This window comes from Heptranchias perlo, chromosome 31, assembly GCF_035084215.1.
Source record: "Heptranchias perlo isolate sHepPer1 chromosome 31, sHepPer1.hap1, whole genome shotgun sequence".
Taxonomy (NCBI): Eukaryota; Metazoa; Chordata; class Chondrichthyes; order Hexanchiformes; family Hexanchidae; genus Heptranchias; species Heptranchias perlo.
In genome coordinates this window covers 15,504,318-15,517,177 of record NC_090355.1, presented here as the reverse complement: position 1 = coordinate 15,517,177, position 12,860 = coordinate 15,504,318, and the positions used below count along the sequence as shown (strand labels likewise).

The window sequence follows — 12,860 nt, the reverse complement described above, 5'->3', positions numbered from 1 at the left end:
CATTCACTTAATCTATTAATATCTCTCTGTAATTTTATGCTTCCATCTACACTGCTTGCAATGCTGCTTATCTTTGTGTCATTGGCAAAATTGGATCTGTGGCTCTCTATCCCGTCATCTAAGTAGTTAATAAATACAGTGAATAGTTGAGGCCCCAACACAGATCCCTGTGGGACACCACTAGTCACATCCTGCCAATTTGAGTAGCTGCCTATTATCCCTACTCTCTGTCTCCTGCCGCCCTGCCAATTTTCTAATCCACACCAGCCCGAATTGGAAATATATCGCCGTGCCTTCATCATCGCTGTGTCAAAATCCTGGAACTCCCTTCCTAACAGCACCGTGGGAGAACCTTCACCACACGGACTGCAGCGGTTCAAGAAGGCGGCTCACCACCACCTTCTCAAGGGCAATTAGGGATAGGCAATAAATGCTGGCCTCACCAGCGACGCCCACATCCCATGAATGAATCAAAAAAATCAGGTCAATAATTTGCCCTCAATTCCATGAGCTTCAACTTTAGCTAACTGTCTTTTATGAGGCACTTTATCGAATGCCTTCTGCAGGTCCATATAAACAACATACATAGACATTCCTCTGTCCACTACTTTAGTCACATCTTCAAAAAATTCAATCAGGTTCGTCAGGCATGACCTACCCTTTACAAATCCATGCTGGCTGTCTCTGATCAGCTGAAAATTTTCATGATGTTCAGTCACCCTATCCTCAATTATAGACCCGAGTAATTTCCCGACAACAGATGTTAGGCTAACTGATCTATAGTTCCCTGGTTTCCCTCTCTCACCTTTCTTAAATAACGGAGTGACATGTGCAATTTTCCAATCTAAAGGAATGGTTCCTGAATTGAGAGAACTTTGGAAGATTATAGTTAGGGCATCTGAAATGTTCTCACCTACTTCCTTTAAAATCCTGGGATGAAAACTATCTGGTCCTGGGGATTTGTCATTCTTTAGTGCCATTATTTTCTTCATTACTGTTAATTTGCTTACGTTAATTTTGGTGAGACCTCGTCCCTGATTCAAAATTAGTTTCCTTGGGGTGTCCGGCATGCTATCTTCTTCCTCTACTGTAAATACTGACACAAAGTAATTATTTAGCATGTTTGCCATTTCCTTATTTCCATTTACAATATCACCATTATCAGTTTTTAAAGGGATAATTATAAAAAGTGTTGATTTTGCTGTCCCTTGCAAGTTTCTTTTCATACCCCCTTTTTCAGCTCTTATTATCTGTTTTGTCATCTTTTGCCAGGATCTGTACCATTTTTTGCATTTTTGTATGCTTTTTCTCTTAGTTTTATGTGATCTTGTGGTTGTGGTGTCCCACAGAGATCTATCGCAAAGCACTTCACAGGAGAATTATCAGACAAAATTTGACACTAAGTCACAGAAGGAGATATTAGGACAGGTGACCAAAAGCTTGGTCAAAGAGGTAGATTTTAAGGAGCGTCTTCAAGGAGGAGAGGTGGAGATGCACAGAGGTTTAGGGTAGGCCGAGTCAGCTGAAGGCATGTCTGCCATTGATGAGGTGAAGGAAATCAGGATCCACAAGAGGCCAGATTTGGAGGAACACAGGGTTGTAAGACTGGAGGAGGTTACAGATTAATTCATTTTGGCGAAATTTTCCAAGATAAAAATCATTTAGCTATGCTGCACTCCGGGTTGCTTGGCGTTGAAAACCGCTTCTGATCGGAACACGCCCGGAGAATGTTACCATCAAATCAGCCCACTCTTCAGTCTGACCGAAATATTAATGCGAACTGCAGCTCTCGGAAGTTTAAGGTACAGATTACGGCGCATGTGCAGTTTTCAAAACCACACCCCTCAGAAGGGGAGTGGGGGAAAAAGAGAGAGAGAGAGAGAGCAGTCAGACTAAAACTCGTTTAACAAGGAGCATTGAGGGGTGTGCTGAGTCGGGAGCAGTTGGCTGCCAGGATCCTTATAAAACCTCCCTGCTGTTGAGCGGTCCCACGGCTCTTGATTCACTGGCAATCCTTTTTGCATTGGTGCTGAGAGTGATTTGTTGTTTCCTCCCGAAATTAGCTCCAAGACACTTTCTTCTTGTCGTCGAGGTTTCTTTTTTGAGTGAGGCGCGATGGGGGATGTAATCTCGACTCACCTTGATGAAAACAGGCGTCAGTTCATTGCAGGTAAGGGGAACGACTGAGCCCCTTAATGTGGGGAGGGGGTTAAACCGGGATGTCCCCTGCTGTTATTTCGTATTTCTTTTTACTTCCATTGTTTGCAAACTCGGCTTCTTCACGTTAAGACTTCATTGACGGTGTGTCTCAGTCAAAACCTTAGTCGTTGTGAAACTGCATTTTGTTTCCAAGTAGAGATCTGTCTGTTTGTGTTTCGTTCGGTCAGTTTCTGATAGGTAATCGATTTGTAACAGACAACTTTTAGAAGTGTTGACGACTGTTCTTTTGGGAAACTCTACTGTACGCAGCTGTCTACAAGTTGACCGCTTGTGCTTTTTTTTCCCCCTAACCCCCTTTTATGTTTCAAGAGTCTCTTTATACTTTCACATGTACTAGACTTGGCGATAAAGGCAAGTCAACGCCTTATCTTATCGGAGAAACCTTGTTTCAGTGGGTAGGGAGAGGCCCTCTTTTGTATTCGTTTCAATGCACGCAATAAAGCGGTGTAGTGCTGGGATGTGCGGTTGTGATATGTGGCTAATTGCAGCAGAAAAAAAATGTTAAAGATTGTTATTAGGAGAGCAGTTTTGCGAGTTAATTTCTCAATAAGGTAAGCGAGAACTGTTCAATAAGCTAGTGTAATTGCTTACAGATTCGGTGTTGCATCTTAGTCTAACACAAACACACAGCTGGCAGCCTGTTCAAAGTAATGGACTTGAAACTGCACCTGGGAGGAATCAAGTTGTATTACTGTTTGTTTTTTAAAAAATCCCTCCCCCCTCTTACTTTCTGTCTCCTGAAGACAGTAACTCGTGCTGGGTTCCACCATCCACAGCTTGGATATTTTGGTATCTTTTTTGATGTAGCAGAATGTCCTAAGCAGTTCATGGGTGGAAGTCTGAAAGTAAACTGAGCCAAAGGTGTTGGAGCGGTAGGTTTTAAGGAGGCTTTTGATGATGATGAGGGGGGAAGAGATATGTAGGAAGGTAGAGGGGTTTAGGGAGAGTGTTTGAGTGTGGAAGCAAAAAGGTTGAAGGCTCTGCCACTGATGGTAGGGTGGAGGGAAAGGGAGGTACCAGAGTTGGAATGAAGGGTGTGCCCAGAGACGTAGGACTTGAGGTTGTAGAGGTTGGTGTTTGTGGAAGAGGGTTTTAAAATCTGTGCACTGAGGGATAGGGAGCCAATAAAGGACAGGTTAAGAAGTAGGACTTGATACAGGATATGGTGTAGGTGGAAAGTTGTAGACATGTTAAAGTTTATGCAGGGTGGAGTGCGGGAGGACAGTGTTGGAAAAATTGAAGTTTGGAATACCAAAGGCATGAATGGGGATACTGTGGATGCAGTCGCCCTTTTTGATATTTCACCCAAGTGAACATTCTTCATGTTTTAGCCTGGATGTTCAGCTGTTTGATTGCGGCAGACATCACAGAAAAACCTGAACATTTTTTCTCTGACATCTGTCCAGGTTCCATCAGAGAATGATATGAAATGTTGGAGCACTGAGTTTCTGTTTTAATTTGTCCCCTCCCTAGTTTGAGTCACTGAGGCCAGTATTTGTACTCGGTACAAATCAGGGGTTGAAATTAGAACAGTCCTGGTCTGTGTGGCTTGGGTTAATGTTTCACGACTGCTTACATGGGATTCTGTTTGGTGCGCCTCTGGTCTCAATGCATCCTATTGATGTAGTAAGGGAAAACTCAGCAAAAAAATAATATTGGCATATATGGTGGGATGAGAGTTTGGCCTGTCCACTGCCAGAACAACATGACAGCCTTTCTGTTTGCTGTTGACAGTACCTTGCCTCTGCTTATGAAGAGAGAGGCCTTCTCAGACACTAATGCCACCCTGTTAATGTTGCAGGGCAGGCATTGAAGTCAGGGCTGCCTCAAGCAGCATTGCAGTAATATAAGTGCAGCATGCACTGAGCTATCATGAGGTCTGCACATCATTCTGTTCGGTGACAGTAACTTTCAGTGAAGTAAAACTAAGGCTGCACCTCCTGTGCGATGCATTTAGCATGAGTGATATGTTGAAGGAAGATTTGTTCAGGCACAAGTAAGAGGGTCATTAGAAAGTGACAAACGTGTGGTCAGTGAGGGAGAATTGTTGTTGATATAAAAGGTTCGAAGACCTCACTTGGGTGTTGTGAACAATCAATGGGATACTGTTGACTACTGAGGGTGTGAAGTAATTAATTGCTTTTAGCAGATGTGATATGAGTGAAAAGACTGGGTATTATGGCTTGTATGTAAATTTTGATTTAAGTGTCAGCCTTATTTTTTTCAGCAGAATGCTTAAGATACCTCACTGCAATATTGAGATGGGCTGGTGTGTTTCAGCACAGTAACCACCTAGTACCATGGGATATTAAGTAGACAGTGTTGCAAAATATACATCAAACCTTTCTTCAAAAATTGAAAAGTGAGATTTTGAAGATCGTTTGGTCATCTTTAACAAATGTGAGATTTCGGTGGTCTTTACGAGCTCAAATCTGTAGTCGGTGGACAAATAATGGAGGTTCAAACCAATGTAAAATGAAGCGAGGTTGAAGCTCGAACACTTATCGGACAAGATTGAATGACAGCCGTTTATACTCCATAGATCCATTTTGCTCACTGGTTTTGCATTGCTAAAGCTTAATTTGAACAAGTGTAAGGAGGTGACTGGGTGTTCTGAGCAAAACGCTAATAGCATGTTGAAAATGGGACTGTGATAACATCCACACATAATTATAATGGCTGCCTCTGATGCCTGTGCAGCAGGCTAATATGCTGTAATTCAGAGTTTGAGGCTGGTACTTGACTCTGGTTTACTGAGTAATTACATTGTGAAAAGGAATCATTTTAGATAAATGACTGGGCTCTTTCACTATGGTATAATTTAAATAGATTTTGGGAATATTTGAAGCAGATTGTGCTGAAGAGACTGGATCCCTTACCTTGAGGTATAATGTTTGCATGAATTTGCTGCATGTCTTCCTTATCCATGAAATTTTTGGTAGGTTCTTTATGGCAGGATTTTGCCAATACAATCCATAATATTTGCAATGTATCTTTGGAAAGAGGATATTAAGATAGTATAGCACCAAACAGGTGCTCAGTTCTATTGCCTGAGAGCAGGCTCCTGCTATTTTACCGCATAACTAATAGTGCAGTTGTATTGAGTTTCATTCGACAAGACCATAACACAAAATGGTATATCCTGTGCGTTGCATACATTGTATGTTCATTTTGTCTGTCAAGTTTTCATCTAAAGGTTCTCATCCTTGTTTTCAAATCCCTCCATGGCATTGGCCCAACAGCCCAACAACCCTCCAAGATCTCTGCGCTCCTCCAATTCTGGCCTCTTGCGCATCCCCAATTTGCATCGCTCCACCATTGGCAGCCGTGCCTTCAGCTACCTCGTCCGTAACCTCTGGAATTCTCTCCCTAAACCTCTCCTGCTTGCCTTTTTAAGGCGCTCCTTAAATCCTACCTCTTTGACCAAGCTTTTGGTTACCTGTCCTAACATCTCCTTATGTGGCTTGGTGTCAAATTTTGTTTAACGCTCCTGCGAAGTGCCTTAGGATGTTTTGCTACGTTACGGTGCGATATCAATGCAAGTTGTTCGCTTTATATTTTAAAAAAAATTAACTGTAAAGGGCAACAGGATGTGTCTTGGATCATATTTTTTTTCTACAATTATATGATTGATATGTTAGTTTTATGACCACTAAAGACCAAAAAAATGTCACCATCTCATCGGCGTGTGAGCAGAGCTTTTGTGGATGAAAGAAGAGTGCTTTGAATGTCCTGCACTCTGAGCCCCAAAGCTGGAGAGAAAATTGTTGAATGATGTATTGTCTGGGCTTGTACATTCCATTATGCTTTTTTAAATGTTGAAATTCCATTGTGTTGTGACAAGAAACTGGTTTAATCTAAACAAGTTAAACCAAGTATGCGTCAGGCATTGCAGTTTGTCACCCCATGACCTCTATTTAACCAGCATAGCCACTGTATTTCAATGGCTCTGACTTTATTCGTATGCGTGGGGTTTTTATTCCAGCTATCACTGCACTGCATTAACTGCTTCTCGGAGTGACACGTTGTGCCCTGTGCATTGCAGTTTCTAAAAAGCCTGAGGAAATAGTTGGTGCTCAAGCTGCCATCAAGGAAGAATGATTTGCTTTCAGGACAGAAATGTTCTCAGGCTGGTAGTACTCCTGTGTGCAGAATCTGTGCGAAAAATGGCATTCCACAGTGCTGACTGTAGTTTGTTTTCTTTGGACCCTTCCTTTGTGGTTCAATGAATTCTCGAACGGTTAGAAATCCAGGCCCACCTGGCATAGTGACTAGCCTGATTCAAGACTGTTTGGGTTTTGTGTGAACGAACCAAGATGAGTCCAATTTGAGACACTTGGGACTTGACACTTAATTTACTGTTTCTCACTATCTCATGGTGCACTGGTTTCACAGCCCTCATAATGTTGTTCCAGTCAGGAATTGGTTCGGAACATAATTGCTTGTATTTTAGTCAGGTTTCTAGGACTTTTGAAGGACTGAAGCCTGTTTCGTGTCGCTTGAGTGTACACACAAAATATAATGAGATTGTTTTAAATATTCAAACCGAGGATAAATTGTTGAATACTTTTTTGATTCTAAAAACCCTAACTGCCAACTGAATAAGTCCTGTTGAACCCCATGAAGATTGCACTCAGTAATTTGTGTACTAAGTGTGAGGTGGAGTCTTAAAGCTGAATTAGGCTATAAACTGGTAGCTTTCCCGTTGAAGCAGTGAAGCTGCGTGCCCGGCAATCTATTGAGGTTTCTTAGAAACATCAGAAACTGTAAAATGTCTCTTTGTTGTTAGGCAGTTAGCTGTGGCTGAAAATGTTTCCATGGGTTCTGCTCTTTTTTTAAAAAAAAGTTAAAAGCTGGAATGCATGATCATTGGGTGCAGGATGATTGGAGGTTTAGAAAGAGTTGTGGGGAAGAGGGAAGGGCAAAGTTATGAAGTTATTTGATTGATTCAGTTTTGAGCTGTGACTGTGACTTGCTGTGTTGAATCCTAGCCTTGGATTTGTTATCTTGTGATCCCATCACAGTAGAAAATGTGTAATCTTAAAAAGTGTTGATGTAAGTCATTTTATTGATAGGGTGTGCTTGTGGATGTCTGATGCCCTGTGGAAGTTACTGCTGCAAAGGTGCATAATTGTCTCGTGAATGAGAGTCTGGTGTCTGGTGTTAATGGAAGGTTCATGGTCAGGGGGTGGTGATAGGGGGGGGCAAAGGCATAACCAGCTATTTCAGGAAAATAAGAACTAAATAAATAGGATTGTGCTCTATACTATTTTAAAAAGTACATCCATCACAATATTAATAACACTCTAATTGATCTCCTTTTGGCATTGCACACAGTTGAGACCAAGTGTGGTCTTCGGATAAAGTGGGAGAAAATTGGACCACGGAGTGTTGACAGAATTCAGTCTCCATTTTAAAACCATGCATTCTGTGTTTTTTTTACACAATATTTAGATTTTGTTATTTATAGTTGATAACAAAACTTGCAGCAATTTGGAAAGCTAAGAAGTAGAGTTGGTTGGAGCATTGCAGTTTCTCCACAGTGCAGGCTCAAAGTTTGAGATGCTACAGTGCCACCATTGGCAGGAGGGTGTAATTGCAGTGTGACATGTTTACATAGACAGTTTACATTATTATTGTGGACACAGGAATTTGTAGTGGAGAAAACTGACACAAGTGCGTACAATTTTTAACTTATGGATGTCAGGTAATTTTCTGAGTTTGCACTTCTAACAAGGAACCCTGTCCTGCAAGAGTGTACATTGGAAATTATTGTTTGCACTGACCATGAATTTCTGCCAGTGCTCAAAAAAAAAAATTGGGGATGCTGCATGTGGGAATTTCAGACAGGTGCTCTGGACCGGTGAGGATCCCTGTCGGATGCTCAAGCAGAAATGACCCAGTAGTTCTCACTCAATGAAGCAACATTAAAAGGCAGTGTCTGAAACTCTCTCTTTAAAATCTATAGCAGATCTTTTGTGGCATTGCTCATGGTAAATGGACTGAGGTACTATTTTATAATGACTCATTGTACCACATTAATGTATGATGTGTTTTTTCTGCTACGGTGAAGCTCTGTTTAAGGGTTGAGAACCAGATGACACAGATTTAAGGTGATTGCCTTTGGTCCTCTGGCCAATGTGAAAAATCATAGAAAATTTATGGCACAGAAGGAGGCCATTTGGCCCATCGTGTCCACACCTCAGAGGCATTACATCCCTCTTTTATTTCCTCCCCACCCCAAAACCACACCATGAACCTTCCATTAGCACCAGTCACCAGACCCTCAATCATGAGACCACGATGTGGCTACGCAGCAGTTATTTCCACAGGGCATCAGACATCCACAAGCGCATCCTATCAAGAAAAATGGCTTATGAGATCAACACTTTTTATATTACATGAGGAAAAACTTTTTTACGCAGCGAGTAGTTATGATCTGGAATGCACTGCCTGAAAGGGTGATGGATGCAGATTCAATCATGGCTTTTAAAAAGGAATTGGATAAATATTTTAAGGGGAAAAAAACTTGCAGGGCTACAGGGGAATGAGACTCACTGGATTGCTCTTACAAAGAGCCGGCAAAGGCTCAATGGGCCGAATGGCCTCTTTCTGTGCTGTAACGATTCTAAGTCGGTCGGTCCCTTTTTAAGGTCAGAAAGTGAAATTGTTATAAACAGTCTGTGGTCTGAATTTAATTTTTTTGGGGTCAGGGAACTTTGCACATTGGAATGTTCTTGTTCATTTCAGGTTACAACACAGAAGCTCCAGCATTTTCAGATTAATTTGTATCTGTAACAAAGTATGATATTTCCATGCATTGGTGCCATGTTCTTAATATACTAATGCTAACTATGTGAAGGGGGAAACTGAGTTGTGTGATGGATTAAGCACTAGAGTTGCTCCTCTGGGACTCAGGTTCAATCCAGTTTAGATTCATGCGGGGTAAGGCCTGTACCTTGACCTCCCTGCAGGCGGCATCGGCCACTGAGAGCGCATTGAAAATTCCAGCATGTGCTGCACATAATGTTCCAACCATAATAATGGTTGGAAAATCCAGCATTTCTGTGCTGGAATTTCCGACATGGACACTCAGTGCTTCCTGTGGTCTCTTCTGTTTGTGGGTTGTGAGGGTCCAGTATACACACAATAAGTTTGGCCAGTCTTTATCCAGTTGCAACTGGATAAGGGCCCACAGCACAAAATTGGCACTAATTGACGAGAGGCCGCAGAATAACTGGTGTGGGAAATGGGGAAAATCCCAACAGTGATGCAGAGGGAGCTTTGTTTGCATCAAACTCTGCTGTGCCTGACCTCGGGATATTTGATACTGATACTTGGTGTCTGAAGACAGTGTGTTCCATTCCCAGCATTAAAATCCCTTCCCTTGATGAGCAGCAAGTTCGCAAAAACTTTAACATATTTTCAGATGTATAATCTATAGAACCATGCAAGTTTACAAGGAGGTCATTTGGCCCATCATGTCTGTTCTGGCTCTCAGGTAGAGCAATCCAAATCCAATCATCTTGTCTGATCTCTCTCTCTTCCTTTCTCTGCTTCAACTGTTTATCCAATTTTCCCTTAAAAGATGTAATGGTCTGCACCTTAATCGGTCCCTGTGGCAAAGCATTCCATGCTCCAAAAACTGCCGCCTTTTTAAAACAAAAAGTTCCTTTCAATCTCCTCATTCTTGGTGGTAATTTTAAATTGATAACCTGTTGAAATAGTCTGTCCATATTCGCTTCGTCAAAGCCCTTCATAATTTAAAAATCCTCCAATAGATCTCTTCACCATCTCAGCTCCAGTGGAAATAGTGCCTAGGTTCTACTCGTGACTGTATTTTCTCATTCCTGGTATATTTTTGGAGAATCTGCACTGTAGCTTTGATGTCTTTTCTATTATGGGTTGCCCAACACTCCACGCTGTACTGTAATTGTGGCTGAACAATTGTCTTGTACAAACTTATCATTCCTCTTTGCTGTTGTATTCCAACCCAAAATGCTATCTGCATTTTTTTAATGGTTTTATCTGACTGCTTCCACTTTCAGAGAATTATGTATTTTGACCCTTGGGTTTAAATTTTCTTCCATACCCTTCAGCATCTTTGCATTTCCATATAATCCCATTCCTTGTTTTTCCTTAGAAAATGTATTAAACTTCACTGCATTAAAATGCATTGTCACTAGTCTGATTCCCCTGACCTGTTGATGTCCACTTAGTCATTTACACTTCAAATCACTTAGTCAAAACTGCTTCTTTTTGTGTTTTCAGCAAATTTCAATATTGTGCTGCCTGTGTCTCAATTCAAATTATGTATGTACATATATTGAGAACAAAAGTGGACTCAGGACTGACCCTCGGGGGTCACTTCCAACTCTTCTCCAATCCAAGTAACAACCATTAACCCAAACCCACTGTTTTCTGTCAACCAACTTTCTATCCATGCTGCCTCGTTTCCTTTTGGGCCATAGATTTTTTTTTAACAAGAATTTTTAAGACCTCTCATTAAACACCTTCTGAAAATCCATATAGACCACATCTAATTCATCATTTTTTTTAAAAAACTCCCAACAAGATTTTCTTTTTAATAAATGCATGCTGGCTGTCCTTGATTATCCCATGCATTTCTAAATGCTAACCATTTTGATCTTGAATTATGGATCCAGCATGAATGTTCAAGATGTTATCTGAAATTAATTGTTCGGCTTTGGGTAAATCATTGGCCGCCTTGCGATGCTTTTGTTTTCTTGGTTTTTACATAGCTTCCTATAATGCTTGTTTTAAGTTATAATTAATATGCCTGCTTTTCTATAATGGCCCCACTAGATTGAATGATAAAGTTGATCAGGAGCTGCCTTAGCTATGATAGATTGGTTGGTTTATTGGATGTGACTGTATCTATGGGTTTAAGTTTCAAACTAGAAATCTCTGATCTTTGAACAGTAAAATCCAGCAATTTTAAGATACACCTGGTCATCAAAGTGGCATCAAGGTAGTACTAATGAAAAATTGGTTCTGTACTTTTACAATAATAAAGGTACATCACTTCAGTTTAAATTTATCAAGACTTAAAAATAATGTGCTTGTGGGGAAACATTTTTTGTTTACTTTTGAAGAGACTAGCTTTTAAAAATGATGAATTATAATTTTTGCGTTGTCAATGGTGCCTGCTTGTCTGTTTGAACACAGCAAAGCCTGACTTCCTGTCGGGGCTTGTCATTCAGGAGCTGACTGAGGAGACAAAGCTCTGTTTTGAAGTCTCATTTTACAGTTCACGAATGTTTGTCTATAAAATCAGCCTTTATACGATCACGCCCCTGTTCAACATTGGGCTTTAATTGTACTGTACTTGATTAAGATTGATGCCATTAATTGAGTAGTAACTAATATTGCCAGTTTCTTTTCATTTCTGCTCCCTAACTCCATTACTACATCCCATTTTCTCATCCAAGAACATAGACATGGGAGAAAATTACCAGTCTGCACTAGGGTGTCAGCCATGGCTCAGCGGTAGAACGCTCTCTGCTGAGTCAGAAGGTCGTGAGTTCAAGTCCCACTCCGGAGACTTGAGCACATAATCCAGGCTGATACTCCAGTGCAGTATTGAGGGAGGTGCCATCTTTTCGGATGAGATGTTAAAACTGAGGCCCTTTCTCAGTTAAAGATCAGACATAAAAGATCCAGTGGCACTCAGTAGAACAGGGGAGTTGTCCCCGATGCCCTGGCCACTGTTCATCCCCAACCGACATCACTAAAACAGATTATCTGGTCATTATCACGTTGCAGTTTGTGGGAATTTGCTGTGCGCAAATTGGCTGCCGCGTTTCCTACGTTACAACAGAGACTACATTTCAAAAATATTTCATTGGCTGTCGAGCGCTTTGGGACGTCCTGAGATTGTGAAAGGCGCAATATAAATGCAATTTTTTTTTCTTTAATTTTACCGTCAGCGCACCAAAAGGTATGTGATGGTGAGGTTGCATCTAATTTCTAAGCTTAGAAATTTGGTTTTGGGAATGATGGGACTAAACTTTTGTTTAGTTCAACACAGCACTTCAATGTACCACACCAACACCTTGTTGATAGCTGCACTGTTAAAAATTGAGGTGCTCTGAGTATTGAAGGAGAATGTGATGGCTTGTGGGTTTGCCCTTTAAAACATTTGGACAGCAGCCATGTCTGTGTTCTTTCTGGCCTTGAGAAAGGGATTGACCAGACTTTTGGCCTTCTGCAATTCTGAGTCGAGTCTGCTACTTTTTTTTATGTATCCTGCGGTTTCTGCAGTCAGCTGAACATATGGTTGCTTTGACAGCTGTGACAGCCTCTGGCTGTCCCTGAAATGTTTCTTCCAGCAACCAGACAGCTAGGGTCCCTTATCTCATTGACTTCACTATACTTGACTGTGAGGGGTTTGTTACAGAGGCTGTCTGGGCATACTTTAGTGCTCATTGTGAATCCCAAAGTTTCTTGGTGTAAAAATGAAGAGGTTATTTGATTGGTGCAGAATCCTATTTAGCGCCAACCTTTTGCTTTTCCAACAGATTTCCAATGTGAAAAAAGTGAAAGTAACAAGCATGTGACCGAAAATGTGTAAAAAATTTTGGGACTGTATTAATACTGAAGAAAAAAATTAGCTGCTT

General features: G+C 41.1%; 1 protein-coding gene across 1 annotated transcript in view; it reads left to right on the top strand.

The window, feature by feature from the left end:
- The first annotated feature begins 1,840 nt into the window (after nt 1-1,840).
- The window catches only part of LOC137300512 (protein Niban 2-like), a 175,367-nt gene continuing 164,347 nt past the window's right edge, over nt 1,841-12,860 (top strand). The window contains exon 1 of the mRNA XM_067969614.1: nt 1,841-2,170. Coding sequence (XP_067825715.1) covers nt 2,116-2,170 — 55 coding nt within the window. The 5' untranslated portion in view covers nt 1,841-2,115. The remainder of the gene's footprint in view (nt 2,171-12,860) is intronic.